The sequence below is a fragment of the Drosophila mauritiana genome, chromosome X (genome assembly GCF_004382145.1).
Source record: "Drosophila mauritiana strain mau12 chromosome X, ASM438214v1, whole genome shotgun sequence".
Lineage (NCBI taxonomy): Eukaryota > Metazoa > Arthropoda > Insecta > Diptera > Drosophilidae > Drosophila > Drosophila mauritiana.
Genome location: NC_046672.1, coordinates 5,281,803 through 5,299,868, shown reverse-complemented (window position 1 = coordinate 5,299,868; position 18,066 = coordinate 5,281,803). Strand labels below are relative to the sequence as shown.

The following is an 18,066-nucleotide window of genomic DNA, read 5'->3' as shown; positions in this document are numbered from 1 at the left end:
GCCGCAAAGTCATGTCATCCGAACGGCAAGTGGGAAAAGCAAGCCGGACTTCTTTTTAGAGCATTGCCAAGTCATGTGCACAGTTTCCATGTCGATGATGATGACGACGACGATGATGGCAGCAGGAGCAATCGTATTTTCACTCCTATCCGCCAATGTTTCGCACAAGCAGCGGCGAAGGGAAAAGCTCGTACATTGATGATGTGCAAATGCCATGTACACAAATTCACATAAACAAAGCGTGTAATAAAAGTAAAATTTGTCAAGAGGATTGACTGCATTTTTATGTCAAGCAGCAGCAGCAGCAGCAGCCAGTGGCGCCCAGCAAAGGGGGCTAAGTAATGTTCTTGGGTGCTTAGAGTGTATATTGAGTGCCTCACTAAAGTTTGGTATTTCGCCTTTCTAAGGCAATAATATATTTATATTCTGCATATTCCATAAATTATTTTATATACATTTGGACAGCTTTGCGGCAGTTTGAGCAGCCCCCCCATAAAAAACCCAACCTGCGATCCTGCTGGGCGTGGAAAACAGGAATTTATGCGAGGCCAGCCGCAGATAAAGCATGAAAATGTCATTGCAATGCATCACCCAGGGGGATGGGCCCACTCGATGTGGATGTGGTTCGGTGGGCGGTTTGGAGCGAAGTGGAGTGAGAGATTCATCATGTGGCGCAAAGTGGGCGGGGCAGCCCCACAGACCCACCCACCCCAATCAGCCCAACATGTCTGCGTACAACGGGCGCCCATCCAAATTGACAGTGTCATCAGTTTTGAAGTGGTGCCATCGCTCCGGCCATGGAACGGGTGCTCCTGGTGGGCGGTTTTCCCAGAGCGGGCGCTCCTGTGCCGGGATGGGGATGGTCATGTTTCAAAATTGCCGGCAATTTGTATTACGCACTCCGGACTCCGAACTTCGCCATCCAAGACAACTTGAGCTGAATGAAGATGAGCAGCGAGCGGGCCGCTTTTTGCTGGCCCTCGGGGCACACATAAGGTGGGACATATGTCAACCGATCCTAATGGACAGCACTCACATATCAGCCAAGCAGGGAGCCGCCATGTTGGGGCATTAATTTTAAACGAAGGAATAAATACACGGTCCAATCATCCGGCAGCATCCCCCTCAAACAGCCGGATGCCCATCATTTCCGAGATAAGAGGCTTTCAGTTGCCCAATTAGTATTAGAAACGGGCAATTATGAATTAAACTAGTTCTCTTTAAAGAAAAAAACAACAAGCTCCACTTAATGGTGGACTCCAGCAAATTGGACTAAACAGGACCATTCCGCGAAAAGTCTGAAAAGTTGGCCTGCGGCGCGGACCGGGCTGGAATAGATTCTAAACATTACTCCGGCTTCCGCCCCCAACCATTTCCTCTTTATTGCTCGGCCGTTTTCCGTGGGTTTTCCAGGTAATTACTTAATGTAAATGAAAGCCCCGAGCCCAATTTCACGTGGACCTGGACTACAAATTGCATTCATTTGGCCACCGAAACTGAAACTGAACTGAACTGAAACAGTTGTCTCGCAGGAAGTTTCCACCAACTTGCGGGGCCAATGAGCCAGTCCCTGCGTCCTGAGAAGTTTGTTGACATACTTTAGTCTCGGCCATGAATGGCAATAATCGTGGGTTAAACGCCGCCCACTCCACTGGCAGCTGAATTTCCCAAGAAAAGCACTTAGAACGTTGACTAATGATGCGGCCGCAAAAATCACGCACGCCTATTGCCAAAACAAAGGTTCTGTTTCTGGTTTTTGCTTTCCTCTTTTTTTTGGTCTGTGGCCGGGGAGGATTAGGAGCACGACTTCTACGGTGGGGGTGCTCATCCTGCTGCTGGTGCTGCTACTGGTAGCCATGCATGGATTCCGGATTCGAAATTCCGGACCCTCCTGACACGTCAGCGGCAGCGTCTCGTGCTCCATTTGCAGGCATTTATATGTGTCAGCGTGTCAGGGCCGCCATCAATCACATTTTGAGTTATTTGTCAGTCGAATAAATACACTCGCGAAAGCAAAGTGAAGTGAAGTAAGTTATAAGTTGCAACTTAACATTCAAGGGGGTTTCAGATATGTGAAATGTTGATATATTCAGTTATATATGTGATACAGAGCTCACTGGCATCTGAATGCAATTGAAGTGGCTGGATTCAATAGTTTTTTCTTTCAGTGCACGACTGCCTGCTCGCATGTGTGTCTCGGATGATTTTGGGTCTAAGAAGCCCCTGACATTTATGACTTGCCACTAAGAACCAGCGCCTCGCCATCTGTTATCTGGAGTCCTAGTATCCTGGGGTCCAGAATCGTGCTGCATTTCCTTTTTGGCCATTTTTAAATGCAGCCGTAGGTGCGTGGGTCGACCATTTGTCTTGCTTACAGTAAAAGAGAAAAAAAAACAGATATTGCAAAACAAAAAGGTCTTGCGGAAAACTTTAAGGAGAAGTCGAATAAATTGGGAACAGGGGCTGTTGCCTTCGTGGGATCGATTTCAAAAGAAAAAAAAACCAGAGGCGCCTTTGTTGGCAACCCCTTATTGTTGTTAACACGTTATTTTTAGCCGAAAGAGTAAATTAAAAAATTATGCAAAAATGTTTTTCTCTGGTTCTGGTTTTGTGTGTGTTTATTATTATTATTTTTTATTTTATTTATTTTTCTTTTTGCGGTAGCTTCTGTTTTTCGGTTTTGTTCAGCGAACGGGGACAACGGCGAAAACAAACACGAGCACAACTAAGTAAATAAACAAAGAATTTTGTAAAAAGTTTTAAATATATGCAGATGCACGCACGCCCATTCTACAAAAAAAAACAGAACTTTCACTGGGGCGCTGGATTGAGACACTCTTTGCATATGGAAATGAGTTTTGTTTATTTTCATAATACCATTTCTGCACTTGATTATTTTGCCCATCGTTTTTCATGCAAACCGCACGGAGGCCGCCAATAAATCCAATTACAGGAAACAAATCGAGCCACTATTACGAAGCCGCATTTGACATTTTGATGGGCAGCGGTTACATAATTGCTAAATCAGAGAATGAACGACCTATGTAATACCCTTCTGCGATATTTTTAGTTCAGCCTATATATATTTATGATGGCAAAAGGCAGTGCAATGCCACTGCTGCATGGCCATCGCTTAACGTTTGATTACACTTTAATTAATACACAAACACTTTTTGCAATGTGTAAATATTAATATAGCAAAGAAGTCACTCATTGGAATGGAAATGTAATGCCGTTTAAAAAGTGTTCATTTAAGGGGCGTATATGTATGCATGCTTGATTTACGGCGAAATTATCTAGCTTTTCAGGGCGCATAATTAGCAGCAACACGAACTCATTTGCAAGTAATTAAATTCGGGCGACAATTTGTCAGCAAGTTTCCCAGTCGGGTCACATACAACTTTTCACTGCCAACTCATTACGAGGCCGAATTGGCCAGATGGTTTTCTTCTCGACTTTCACTTTCGCTTTTCGCCTCGTGCTCATCTAATTTCATTTCCGTGGCGCAATCAGCGGACGTAGTTTTCCAGCATCCTGCAGTTTGTTTGTAGTGCGTCCTGTGTCCTGTGTCCTGCGCTAGGAAATTAAATTGCGAACACTATCCGGAATCGGAGACGCCGGAGGCATCATTGCCCCGCACCTCCCGGCATTCCAGTTTGGGTTCCATGTCTCGGCGGCGCTGTTGCCCCTCAATTTCCGCTGGGCGCAGCAATTTATAATTATGTGAATATGTGTCTATGTGCCATGCATGCGAGGCAGCGAATGTGCACTGCAAGAAAATATATGCAACTTGTTTAGGCCTAGTACTAGCAATGGCTTTTCCAAACTATCAAACACCACAGAGGCTTTCACTGGAATTAAAGCTATGAAGTTACACTTGATTTCGCGCAGTGCATCCCACTTAGACAGCCTGACGAACACTTTGGCCTTCATCTCTGGCCCCGTGTCCTTTCTGGGTCCCTTTTTTCAGCCTCCCGCGGCCATCGGTTGGCGTGTGTGAAGAGCTCGTGGCGCCGCGTCGAAGGGGTTAAAGGTTAACGTGACCCCGTGTTAACCTGTTAGCCGACAAAAGTTCTCGGCTTAGTCGCTGCAAAATGAAGAGCCTTTTAATTGAGTTGCCGCACCGCCGAGCGAATCGATATTTGCACTTAGCACCATTTCCCAATGCTGCGCGCTGAAAATTCCAAGCTAGTTTCTATACAGGTATCCAACGGATCCACAGCTTTTCATATTTTCACACCGCAGGTCAAAAGTCAGCGGGGAAATGGCCATCAAAGAAATCTGTATTTAAATGCAACCATCGATATTGTTTACGAGCGGGGCAACTTGATTCCGCTGTCAGCCACTTGACTTACATTCCTCTACAGTAAACGGTGGAAAACAAACAACACCACCCCCAACCCACTCTAAAATCGTCATAATATGTCAGCAGAGCGCACCATGCACTCGTTAACCCTTTTTGCCCCCGTTTCAACTCGCTTTTCCAGCGACATTTTCCCCGGCTTACGTTAAGTGAAGCACGAGAAGTTGTGCTTTGTGCTGGCCCCTCAAAACCCCTTACCCCCTCAGCCCGGCTTAAGTACACGTGCGACGCCCATGCACCACCACTGTGCACCACTGTGCACCACCCACAAACTGTTATTCTCGTCCTTTGCGAGCTGCACTGCGAGCAAAGTCCACCCACATCAGCCAACCAATATGTAATTATTTTGCAAGCATTTTCACTTCAAATCGCTTGAAATGCCTCCCTTGGGTGATGGATATGATAGTTTAGAGAAGGTATCTTTCAGAACTGGCATATTCCATGGGTTTTTTCCAGCGCAGTGTCACCTGCTGTTTAAGCAGGATATGGGTGCAGTGGGTGTGCAGCCCCAGCCTACCAGTCACCAATCACCATTCAGCTGGCGGACGGAACTCCCATTGTGGCCTCATGTGGAAGCGGCGACCCACGTAAGTGCAAATATGAAAACTACACCGCCACTTTGTGCTCAAATGCAAATTCACACGTATACACGCTAAGTGCGAATAATAAAATTGGAAAACATTAGCACGGCTAACTGGACCTTTAACTGAATTAAGGGGCTACTAAATGTTCGCCGACCATGGAGAATGGAGAATGGAGTACATATAAGCCCACATACATACATACTCATCGCCGCTTTGAAATCAACGGGCGTTAAATTAAATAATGCCACTTTCTGGGCAAACATCTAGTCGCATTTAAATGCGGAAACTGTTGCCGTTCACAGCAATCAAATGGTACAAAAGTGAATTAAACTTGTTTTCCCAACCAACTCCATTGAAATATTCGAAATTGTGGCACAGTTCATTTGAACGCCATCACTTATCGATTCCATTTATGCTCGTTTGCCAGTTGAACGTGTGCAGCTCACGAATGCTTTTGCAAATTAGCCATAAATTTTACATGCAGTCAATATAAATACCATAGGCTATAAACGAAATTGCTGTTTTGACTGCTACATTTGGTAACGGATAATCGAGATACCAATTTGTGCCCAATATACGATTTTTTAAAATGGAATTTGTACAATAACTTCGCCAAAAATGATCCAATACCTCAAAAAATTACTGTTTTGTGCAGCTAATTAACAATATTAACAATGGCTATCAGTATTTGGCTGATAGCGAGAAAACCATTTTTGACCAAATTTTCGCATTTTTGATAAGGGGTAACATCATCAAAATTTGCAAAAAATGGCCAAAAAATAGAATTCCCATTTGTGGACACAGTTCGATTGGAAATTTAAATACGAGCTCAACGAGGTATGGCATTTCATATTCAAACAATTACTATTAAAGTTGTGTGCAAAAAACTGATTATTTTATAACGGAAAATCTAAAAAATTATTTTGGCAATAATTACGAAATTTCAGATGGGCATTTTAATCATAACTTGACTAAAACTGATCATAAAGATAAAAGAATAGCTGTTTTGAGCAGCTAATTAAGAAGGCTATCCAACCCTATCACTTTTTGACCGATTTAGAAAAACTAATTTTTGGGCCATTTTTCGCATTTTTGGTAAGGGGTTACATCATCAAAATTTGCAAAAAATGGCCAAAAAATAGAATTCCCATTTGTGGACACAGTTCGATTGGAAATTTAAATACGAGCTCAAGGAGGTATGGCATTCTATATTCAGACAATTACTTTTAAAGTTGTGTGCAAAAAACTGATTATTTTATGACGGAAAATCAAAAAAAATATTTTGGCAATAATTAGGAAATTTCAGATGGGCATTTTAATCATAACATGACTAAAACTGATCATAAAGATAAAAGAATAGCTGTTTTGAGCAGCTAATTAAGAAGGCTATCCAACCCTATCACTTTTTGACCGATTTAGGAACACTAATTTTTGGGCCATTTTTCGCATTTTTGGTAAGGGGTTACATCATCAAAATTTGCAAAAAATGGCCAAAAAATAGAATTCCCATTTATGGACACAGATCGATTGAAAATTTAAATACGAGCTCAAGGAGGTATGGCATTCTATATTCAGACAATTACTTTTAAAGTTGTGTGCAAAAAACTGATTATTTTATGACGGAAAATCAAAAAAAATATTTTGGCAATAATTAGGAAATTTCAGATGGGCATTTTAATCATAACTTGACTAAAACTGATCATAAAGATGAAAGAATAACTGTTTTGAGCAGCTAATTAAGAAGGCTATACGACCCTATCACTTTTTGACCGATTTAGGAAAACTTATTTTTGGGGCATTTTTCGCAATTTTGGTCAAAATTTTCAAAAATTGACAAAAAATAAAAATTTTTAAATTTGAATGCAGATTGCTTGGGAATTTAATTACGAGCTCAGCGAGGTGTGCCATTCCACATTTAAGCATTTCATTCTATTGTTATGGCCCAAAAACTGATTATTTTCTTGGCGAAAAGAAGGAAAAGCGACTTTGGTTTTCCACTGGTCGGCGACCAAGAAAGTTTGAGGCAGTATAGCAAAATAGTTACGATTTAAATGTGACTGAATTATTTTTATTTGTACGGGACTAACATAGGCAAAAAAATTGGAAGAAGTTGGACAAAAAAAATGGTACGTAAAAGCTGGAGGTCAGTGCCAGGATTCAAGTTGGGATCCGCGTATGGGGACTTCTTCGCGAGAACTCTTAGTCCTTGATGATGATGGGCCTGGTGCGGCAGCGACGGATGCCACCACCCACGACATTGCCCTGGCAGCTCCACTTGCTGGTCCTCACCCACTGGTTGAGCGGATTGCGGACGCAGTTCCTCCTCTGGGCCTCGCAGCGGGTCTGCAGGATGCAGGCGCCCTGCTGGTCCCTCCAGCAGCTGGCCATCTTGTCGTCGTCGCAGGCCCCCCTCTGGCACTCCCTGATGCGCTTGCCATCGGACTGGGGACGAGGACGCAGCCTGGTGGCGCACTGGCCCACGCCGCTGGTGCCGGCAATGTTGCGGCAGCGGGTGATGCACGTCTCCCGGATGGGTTCCAGTCCATTGTCCCGCCGGCGGCAGTTCTTCTCCCGCAGACGACAGGCCGGCAGGCGGGTGCAGACATTGGTCACCTTGTTGCGGATGCACACGCTCTTGCCGCTGGAAAGACCGGTGCAGCGACCCACACATGGACGCCGATCGCCATCAGCCTGGATGGCCACGATGGCCAGGACGACGAGGAGGAGGCAAATGGTGAACTTGCTCATGATTTCTCTGGCGGATCTAGGGATCTTTGCTGCTGTCAACTGTTGCTGGTTGATTGATACTTTTTCGCTGGCCTGGCCGAGTATATATAGCAGCTTGGATTGGTCGCATGTACTACCATATTTTTGGGAACGCCATCTGTTCTCTTGTTTGCCGAGGTTTTTTTGTTTTCATCGAATGCGGGTGTTTTGTTCACGTTTTATTGGGGTAATCTTTTCATTAATAAATCTTTATAAATTTTATCTATCTCATAACTATATATTAATATGTTATTAATTAATAATTAATATTATTATGTATGTGTAAGGGAGTTTGCATTCAGATTCTTTAGCAACTCATTGCAAATTCACTCTAATATTTTTGGTAAATGAAGGTGAAAGAAACTGAAACAAGCAGCGTAACAAATCATCTATAAATGCAATATAATTTAAATATAACACTTTATTACTTATTACTTATTACTTCAGCATAATTGCATGTTATTGCAATATACATATCATTCCAGAATCAAGTCTCCAGTGGCATTTTTTTCTAGAATAGCAGCTGCCAACTCGCCGGGTAAATGGCTCTTGATAATAGTTGATTAAATATTTAAACAAAAGCCAAAGCGACGCGTGCCAAGGAAGAATTGTCTTGGATTTGCTTCCTCGTAATTGTCATGTTGGCCCATTGGTGGTATAAATACTTCGGACCCTTGGCTAGAATGGCATCAGAAGTTCAGCCAACTCCCAGCAATCAAGCAAAATGCACAGCCAACAACTAACTTTGATTTTCGGTAGGCAAAAGGACGCACACTATCTATGGCACTTTTAAACTCCCAACTTTTCTTTCCTCAGGCATGGCCCTCCTGTGGGCAGTGGCCAGCGGCACCACCCAACCGCCGAGCCGTCGTCCGCCGGTCACCACCGCCCGCACCACGCCCCGCAACTGCCCGCTCTTCCCGCAGGTCTGCTCCAAGACCAGTCCCAGGGTTTGCGGCCGGACTCCGCGTGGCGAGTGCCAGCGCTTCGAGAACATCTGCCACCTGATGCTGGCCAATGTGCTCCGGCAGCCTGAGGGCGTGAGGCACACCCGCGACATCGACTGCCGCAATGTGAGGGGAACGGGTGCCGCCAATCGACGACCCTGCTACAATCCCTGCCCCGCACGTCCCGTCGTCTGCAAGAGATCGCCGCCCAGCCAGCACATCTGCGTGCGGAGCAGGGACAACCGGCAGTGCAAGGTGCTGTCCAACAACTGCCAGCTGCGCAACCAGAACTGCCACAGCCAGCCCAGGAACAGTGAGTAGCCGTGACCGTAACCGTGGTCGGAGCACTCAGAGCTTCTTTATTCGAAACCCAATTCCTTCATTCCATTCCAGACTGGCTGCGCACCGACAGGCGGCGTTGTGGCCGGCTGCAGCTGGGCGATAAGCCGCAGAATTGCATCCGGGTGCCAGTCCGGCCCAGAACCACCCGCACCACCACTCGGCGCAGCACCTCCACCACCAGCAGCACCACCACCACCGCCCGGCCAGCCTAAAGGATCAAGGACATCGGTGGCCACACATTACCATTTTTTTTTTTCTTCTCTCTACCCAACATCCAATGTGCGCTATAAAAGTCATAAATAAACTGCAAGTCGAGCTTAAAATCCGCTTTTGATCTGAGCTGATGGGGGAAACATGGCTGTAAGTCCAAACTTAGGACCAAAATGCAAATTGGAAAAGGTGCAGCCTTCGCAGGATGAACTTGAACAAATAAGTTTATAGGTAGCAGCTAATTGATTCCGCTGAAAGTGGACAGCAACATGAAATGACAATACGAGTTCCTCGTAATTTTATACGCAAAACTTGTGCTTCACTTTCCGTTTTGTATCGATTGCATGCTTCTGTGATCGTTGGATTTCAGGTATAATTAACTGTTCAATGTCCTTTGGCGCCGGTCCAGGGAAAATCCCCGCTAATGACCATTGGCGTTTCCCAGTTTGCTTTTCCTACTAGCCCCTACTTTGCCATTCATTCATCTGCCATTGCCCAGACGACGGTGATGGGCATGGGAATGGGAAGTTGGCCAAGAAGCCCCAAGTAATAAGAACTCAAATTACAATTGCCGAGCTTCACGTTGTTGCGTATGAAATTCCTGCATGTCCAACTTTCTGGGGAGCACTAATTAATTGATAGATGCCCGGCCAAATTGACTGAAATTGCATATTCAAGTTGCTGCCTGCCGCTTTAGTTTCCATTGCGGGCGGAAAGTTTATTGAATTACACACATTACGCATACGCAGCGTTGACCAAGTTTGGCCAGCCAACTACTCGAACTTGTCGCGAACTTCACTCGCATAACTTTTTGCTCTAATTGAGAACGCCTTGGAGTCCTTAATCAAACCGAATTCAAATTCAAATTCAAATCAAACAAATCTAGTTTGCGGTGCTGTCTGCCATTGGTTTCCATGGCATTTTGCTGTGGCTTCGATTGCAATGGATACGTTCTTCTGGTTGTTAATGAAAAGTCCTTGTCGTGTTGGTGAGGATGAGAAAACACTGGCAAAAGAATATGAAACTCTTTACTGGCACATTTTCAGCAAAATTGTTGAAATCAACATACCTTGAATACGTACGTGTAAAACAATTGCAAATTGTTAGTTTGTAATTATTACAAATGTTTGTCTGGCTAGTCTAATCATTTTTCAAGAGCGCATAGCTCAGTTGTGAGCCACTTGGTCTAACTTTATTTGGCCAGCAATTGTTTTTCCCAACTTTTCGTATATTTTCCCACTCGATTCAGTGGTATTCCTTGCTCACATTTCGCCTTCCTTTCGCTTTTCCATTTGATTCCATTTTGTGGTCTCGAAATTTATGACAATCATCTACATCTGTTGAACATTGGCCGTCGGCAAAACCGTTTGTCATTTCGAGCCAACTTAATGAATGCGAATGAATGCCAAATGTTGAGTCAACATTTCGGCCACGCCCCCACACACACACACATAAGTGTGTGTATATGTCTGTGTATGCTGTGCATGTGTTTGTGTGTCCAGCTAATTTGGGAACCGGTGAGGTTATTAAAGCTAATTGCGTTGATTCATAAATTAGAAACACCTTTGATTGCGGGTTCGTGACTATATCCACTATTTCCACCATATCCACCCCGTGTATATGCCACATGCCAGCCGAATATCTGCTGTTCGGGGTGCTGGGTGCTAATGACTGGCCACTCGGGGTGTCCGAAATATTTGGAGACATTCACCCGCGAGCGCGGTACACCGAAAAAAAAATATTCTACGTAAGAATGAAACAATGTTACATAGTTATCTCGCTGCTGAAGTCTACGAGATCTTAAAATAACTTGAAATAACCAAATAACGTGAAGTGATTTCTTGCAGTGTTGGCCTAAATGGAGTCCTTAATTTATGAACCCTCTGAAAAGAGCAGAGCATAATTTGCCACTTGACCTGCCACACGTGAACTTCCATTTTTTTTTTTGGTCGGAGTGCGCTGAATGCAGAGTCATCGGTTGACACTCTCCGTGTGGCATAGTCAATAGTCATGGCCCGACTATTTAGGGACTTCTTAAGGATGATGAATGACTATGACTACGATTACACCTGTTCTTATCAACTGCTATCCTTGCATTTACAAACCCTTCGTGGGTTGCAAGGAATGCAACCCACATATATAATAATTCGTTACCAGCAAGAACATTTAGTTTTCTTAGAAATTGTACAATTAAAGCGGATTATGCACACCGAATTGGCTATCATGGCCGATTTTAACACTACAAAATGGGTCAACCATGAACATAAACCAAGACAAAGTGCAAGTCTCGACACTTTTTATTCACACCACTGTGGTCAGTAAATTGAATAAGGCGGTGCGTTTCGGGGTAATTACGACGATTAATTGCACGTGGAACGGCATTTCAAGAACCGCAGACCATTGCGGAAATTGCGGTTTTCCTCAGCATCTGGCAGCAAATATCTGGAAAGTGCGGTCAATCCAGTTGCCGGGCATCTAGTTGCCCAAACATTCGGATTGGAACCCGGACCACGAATGCCAGGATCTTCTACCTGAGTCCAGTTTCATTGCCTCGAGCTGGTTTTAGGTATCCCGAATGTATCTACAAGTTAAGTAAATTAGCTTCGGATGAAGTATGTGAATAGCACGCAGTTTATTTCCGGGCTGCCTAATAGTTTAGAACAAAACTAATCAATGGATTACGTCTGCACTTTGCGGGTGTGCATAAATTATAATGAAAATTAATTAGCGATTGTCTGGAAAGCCTAATTGCCTTTGATAATACCCATCCATCCATCGATACTCGGGCATTACGATGGGCTTACCCCATCGCAGCACGCACATGAGCTCATCTGCCAGATATACGAGATGTGTGGGCGGGGCTATGGGATGTGGCATATGGGGCATGTGGCATGGGGCATGGGGCATGGGGCATGGGATGGCGTAATAGAGGCGACTTAGACAGACATAAGCCACACGCAGCATTAAATTGGCATTAGGTCAGGCCAGTGGACCAGCAGGCCTGCTCGGTTCTGGCCCAAAATCGGATTGAACTCGACTTGTTTTTGCCGGTTTTGTGCTCTTGCCACAACCAGTAAGCGATGGGTAGGGGGGTGGGGGGCTCACAACATGCCACATTGTCGCTTTGACTTTTATTTATTTTGTTAGACGCATTTTGAAAAGCCAATAAGCAGCTTTCTGATTGATTATCTGCTGCCCGCTCATTGTCTCCGTGTTGATTTAAGCTGCGAAGCACACACTCACGCACAGTGGGGCCTCGCTAAGCGGTACGGTTCTAGCAGCTCTCATCAAGTGCCAGCATGGGAGGGCCCACTGTACCTCTATGCCTGTCCGTCACCGCGTCCATTGTGCGTGTATTTGTGTGTGAAAGGCGTCAATCAATTTTGAGTGAAATAAATGAGGCTTATGCCGCCCTTTTGCGCCGCAAAAAGGCTTAAAATTGTAAATTCCTTCCAGACACATATTAACCCGTACTGCCGGTTATAAATTGCTGCTATCTCATCTGAAAACCTGAGTTGGGTCGCTCGAGGTTCCTGAATTCAGATCAGATTGCCCAGTCCTCGCCAGCCGCTCGAACACTTGCGAAAAGTTGCTGAAAATCCCATGACTTTGATGAAAACTTTCAAGTGCACTGGCATTTTGCAGACAGCTTACTTTCCACAACCCCACGGCGTTTTCGCCACCAAATATTTGGGCACTTAGCCAGCCTGAGCAACGCTTTTGGCCAAAGTGCATTAAATATAAATGAGTAAGTGTCGCCACCTTATTTTCAGGGATCCCCTGCGCACTTAACCCTTTTTGGGGCTCCGAAAAGTTGTGGTTTTTCATATGTGCTCTGCAACGAAAAAGCGTGCAGTTTTCCAAATGCAAAGTGTTTTGCAGCGCTAAACTTGCCGCACTAGTTTTTCATAAAAAACTTATTATAGTATTCACTAAACCTTAAATCTTTACCTTGACTGCAAGCTGTGTGCGTTTTGTTTACTACATCAAGCCAATCTTTCTGAGATCGTCGTCTGGTTGTAGGTTTTCGTGGAGTTCCGTAATCCGCTGATGAGCCCAGCGATTTCGATCCGTAGAGATAACCCTCGGCGCTGATGAGCCCAGTGATCTCGATCCGTAGAGATAACCCTCTGATCGGTTGGTTTGCTTAGCCTCGCATTCAGCGCAGTCAGTCATGCATTTGAAACTGAGATTGCTGGAGCTCATCGTAGGCTTACTTCTAGTTCAGGTAAAGTCGCGTCCGCAAGCTAATCCCTGCCAGAATTTCTATAAGGTGGCCTGCGGCAATTGGTCCTCCAGTCATGCAACCGATTCGTACCAGAGTTTTATGGACCAACTGGACTACAATTACCAGGAGAAGTTGGCGGACTTGCTGGATAATGAGTAACTTGAATTTCGAAGAGAGGAAGCTTATACCGAATACTTGACGATTGAATCGATTCCAGAAGAGAGGACGACGAGCCACACTTTGTGCAGCAGCTCAGGGCTTTTTACACCGCCTGCCGAAAACCTTTGGGCCAGAATCAGGTCCTGCGGATCCTGGAGCATCTGATCGCAATGGACAATATCCAAACTGAACAGCTGACAGTTGGCTTGACTGCCGCCTTCCGTCTCAAAGTCCTCCCAGATATAAATGACTCCAATACGTATGACATTTGGAAGCAGTTGCTGTCCAACAGGGAGCATTGGGATACACATACGACGAACAGGGAACCCTTAACTCGCGAAATATTCGACAAGCTGTGGGCCAACATGCCAAAAATGCCCTTTCTGTTTAAGGAGTACTATTGGCACGAAATGAGCAAGCTGGAAGACAAAATAATGAGCTATGGGATCAGGGACGATGCCTCTGCTCGCGGTGATTTGGTTACGGGGATACCATCCTTTTGGATGATGCCCTGGCCAAATGGGAATATTACCTACGAAAATCTCTTCGAGATAGCCTATTTGCTGGACTTAAAAACCGATGAGTTTATTGTCGTATATATCTATATGAGACTGAAGCTAGTTCCGGAAGGACTCTCGAAGGAATCCTGGCATATAGATCGCGACCAGTGTGCCGAGCAGTCCAGGCAGATGCTCAGTCATCCCGCTGCATGGTTGGTAGAGAAGAATCATCCCAGGCTCAAGGAGGAGCCAGTGCTGCAGGACATTTTCGAGGAGCTGAAGCACCGCTTTGGCCAGAAGCTCCTGGCGAACAGGAACAACTTTACTCGCAGCACACAGCACTTCCTTTTGGGCAAATTGAAAAGGATGCGGCTGCGGTTGAGCATCCTGCCCAGAAACTGTTCGGCCCAAGCCATGGTGCGACGCATCGAAAGGCACTACAGGGATGTTCATATGAATGCCAGCGATTATTTTGGAAATCTAAATATCGGCCTCAATCACTACAGATCCCAGAGGGATTACCCCGAACTATGGGCCATAGTCTTCGGCCACGAGTGGATTCCAAGCCGAACCTCCAAGAGCGATTTGTACCGCACCCAAGTGCATGGGTATGGCACCTACGCCTCTGCGTTCTACATAGTCAAACAGAATATGCTGATTGTGCCACTATCGCTCCTGGAACCGCCGTTCTACACACATGGCCAGCCGGCGATACTAACCTACAGTTCATTGGGCTTCATCCTGGGCCACGAGCTCTCCCACGGCTTTGATTCCGAGGGCATGACCTTCTCCTCCAACGGAGTGGACAATAGCGCTGTGGACACGGAGCTTGAATGGAATCCGAGGTTCCAGCAGAAGCTTGACTGTCTGGACAGGAGATTCAGTAGCAGGCGGTATGAAAAGTTCGCGGACGCCAGTGGCTTGGAACTGGCCTATTCCGCCTACTTTGACACCGCACAAACGGATCACAAGCGGAATCGCAGTGCCGAGGAGTTGGTGGCCCAGCAGCAGCGGTTCTTTCTTAACTTCGCCCAGTTCTTCTGCTCCAATAAGGAGCTCGATAAGGAGGCGCCTGATCATGGCAGCGATAGGAAGAGGGTCAACGATGCAGTTGCCCACTTCGAGCCGTTTCGGGAGGCCTTCTCCTGTGGCCCCTCGCCCAGGCGAAGGCAGTGTCGATTGTATTAGCAGATGCTTGGATCAACGAACTTATATGACGAGTGATGAATAAATTACAACTAATTCCACTGATATACTTACGAATGTTTGCTCACCGAAATAGAAGGCAAAACGCAACTGTGTGACATTTAATTAGTTTATTTATTCATTATTGGATCCACCCGACGAAATATATGTACAAAATCAGGTCGTAATCGTCATCAGAATTGAAATTCAAATTAAACGGAAGCGGAAACCGAATCTGTCGTCACCAATACATATAAATAGTTAACACATTCCATTCAGACAGACAACTTTCAGCTATAGTTATGGTTATAGTTCATAGTTGTGTAGTTGCAATTTAAGTTGTAGTATTAGCTTTAGCCGTAGTTGAATGCTTAGTCACCTAGCTTGTGTACACTGAAAACATTTAAACCGGAAACTGCAATTGTAACTGTTAAACGCGTGTACACATATTAACATTGCATTACAATTGTTTATGCTGTTGCTTACACTAGTAAAAAAAACGTACGCGTAGCCTAGAACATTGAGTTGAAATTCGTTAGGACTGATTTGTTATGTTCTTATCTTTTTGTTTTTGTGTGTTCTTAACTTTCATTTAAATCGGTAAACTCTGGGGCTCAAAAGGTTTACGAATTTAAACGAGTTTTCCATTCTACAAATAACTACGCTAGAGAACCCTAGTTAAAATACAAAAATATTTTACAAATGGGCGCACAAAAAGTTGCTCTCAAATAAACATATTTACCCAGGCCTTGTTTCAAAATTTCTTAAATACCCTAGAAGCTAACACTAATCGTCAATACTATCGAATATTTCGATTAATTCAGTTTCGCTTTTCAATCCGATAGTTGTGACTCGTGAGTTTCCTGTAAGTATTTTTCCTAACATTACTGTAGTATTATGTTATTGTTGTTACCCACACCTTCCCCCTCCACTTTCCCCTACCACTATCACTTCATAAAAGTTTCCCGCATCTCTTATGGTAGACTTAGACGTACACCCTTAGCCGTAAAAATAGCATATACATATATGGGCTTAAGCGCTAACATTTAATCTGAATATGACACCAACGCACAGAGAAATACACACAGATTCGAATGGAGAAACTTGTGCCTTAATGACACTTAATGTTCGGTTTGGGTGTTATTCGGGCTACCCTAAGATATCTATGTATTTCTTAACGTTTTTAAACTGCCTATAGTTATTTAAAAGTGAAAATCGCTCAATTACAAAATCCATCAAAATTCAGACTGCATCATTCCCAATCCTCTACGCATTCTTGGTTATTTTGATATTGATATTAGTGTTTTTAGTTAAACAAGTTCCTGTGTACCTATGTAGTTTTCTCCTGAAACCTTACTTCTTAGCTCTGTTCGAAAAACCATTTGTGTAGTGGAGTTCTTTTGATTTTTTGGTTTTTGCTGGGTTAGTTGCAATTGCGAATTCTGAAACAATTTCATGCTGAGACCATTAACGAATATAGAACTGTATTGTGAATTGCGCTTCTCGGCAGACAGCCGATAGTTTTCAACAGGATATTGGGATCTCCGATTTCGGATAGCCGCACCCAATCGATTCCGAACCCATCCGATCCTCGCACCCAGTCTACACAATCCGCTCCTCGGTGATGATGTCCATCGTGCTGACCCGCCGCTGCTGACTGGGCTGTGAGTGGGTCTGCAGGTGGTGCGTTACCAGATGCTGGTGCTGCGCCGAGGCCTCACCACCGATGATCAGTGACCCACCAATGGTCTTGGTGGTGGTGGTGGTGGTGCTAGTGGAGCTGCGACGGTGGTCGCTGCTGCCCCGCCGCGGCACCAACATCACCAATTACTAGAGGACCGTCTCGTTGGTGTTGGTGCAGGTGCGGGCGCCATTGACGATCGAGTATTTGGTGGAGCTGTCCTTCTTGGCCATCAGCCGACCCAGGAATATCTCCTTGAAGGTCTCCCGAAACTGGCGCGACATTCCGCAGTAGATGCCGAAGTTGATCGGGTAGCTGAATACCAGGAAGAAGTTCGTCAGCATGATGCAAATGTTGGCCAGGCCGTAGTCCAGGAACTCGATAATCAGGCTGCTGACGATGTGCATCGCTGTGACCACGGCAATGGGTATCTCGGCCAGGAGGAACACCGACACGACCACGATTAGCATCAGCGTGGTGCAGTTGGTCTCCCTCAGTTTCTTGCACTCCTTCTTCCGGTTCTCCCGGAAGAGCAGCTTCCGGCGCTCCTGCGCCTGCCGCATCGCCGCGAACAGCAGAATGTTGAGGGTCACCAGGATAATGCAGGGCAGCAGGTGGACGAACAGCACCCGGAACAGATAGTAGCTCGTGTAGTACAGGTCCACCCCAATGTAATCGTGCACCCACATCGCCGTCTCCAGGTGGCACACCTCCGTTGGACTCCCGTTCCACTCGATCACCAGCGGCATGTACGTCCTGTCGAAGAACCTGGGCAGCTGGTGCAGGAAAGCCAACAGGGCGATGTACGCCGTGCACCGCCTCACCCGCGGCATCGTGCACCACGTCCGGGCCATGGGGGCGTGGCAAACGTAGATGTACCTGCGGAGTACAGATTAAATGGATTTTTTTGGCATAAGTTGGCTAAAAATTGTCATTTAGTTTAAAGAAAAACTGTTTTGAGCATCTAATTGCCAATGCTAATTACCCCTATCACTTTTGGACGGATTTGGAGAAAATAGTTTTTCGTCCGATTTTCTCATTTTTGGTAAGGGGTTACATCATCAAAATTTGCAAAAAATGGCCAAAAAATAGAATTCCCAT

General features: G+C 45.2%; 4 protein-coding genes across 7 annotated transcripts in view; 2 read left to right on the top strand and 2 right to left on the bottom strand.

Annotated features, from left to right (window-relative positions):
- Positions 1–7,146: 7,146 nt before the first annotated feature.
- Positions 7,147–7,695, bottom strand: LOC117148876. Its single transcript, XM_033316548.1, has one exon. The coding sequence runs from the start codon at positions 7,693–7,695 to the stop codon at positions 7,147–7,149; it is 549 nt and encodes a 182-aa protein (XP_033172439.1).
- A 742-nt stretch (positions 7,696–8,437) lies between these two features.
- On the top strand, positions 8,438–9,171 carry LOC117147094 (the record flags this gene model as incomplete). The annotated part of the gene is given in 4 exon segments (XM_033313858.1): positions 8,438–8,468; positions 8,530–8,973; positions 9,054–9,149; positions 9,152–9,171. Coding segments are annotated over 4 exon segments (591 nt in total), but the record flags the coding sequence as incomplete, so codon positions are not given.
- Positions 9,172–13,386: 4,215 nt separating this feature from the next.
- Positions 13,387–15,530, top strand: LOC117148206. The gene is made up of 2 exons (XM_033315491.1): positions 13,387–13,595; positions 13,658–15,530. Exons 1-2 carry the CDS (start codon positions 13,387–13,389, stop codon positions 15,285–15,287), a joined length of 1,839 nt encoding a protein of 612 aa, XP_033171382.1. The 3' UTR covers positions 15,288–15,530.
- Positions 15,401–18,066, bottom strand: part of LOC117148207 (sex peptide receptor) — a 41,874-nt gene continuing 39,208 nt past the window's right edge. For all 4 annotated transcript variants that reach the window (XM_033315494.1, XM_033315495.1, XM_033315492.1 and 1 more), the window contains one exon: positions 15,401–17,844. In XM_033315494.1, coding sequence (XP_033171385.1) covers positions 17,115–17,844 — 730 coding nt within the window. In that variant the 3' untranslated portion in view covers positions 15,401–17,114. The remainder of the gene's footprint in view (positions 17,845–18,066) is intronic.

Coding starts and splice junctions, on each gene's coding strand:
- LOC117148876 (XM_033316548.1), bottom strand. CDS start 7,695: ATGAGCAAGTTCACCATTTGCCTCCTCCTCGTCGTCCTGGCCATCGTG.
- LOC117148206 (XM_033315491.1), top strand. CDS start 13,387: ATGCATTTGAAACTGAGATTGCTGGAGCTCATCGTAGGCTTACTTCTA. Junction 13,596..13,657: donor GCGGACTTGCTGGATAATGA/GTAACTTGAATT, acceptor AATCGATTCCAG/AAGAGAGGACGACGAGCCAC.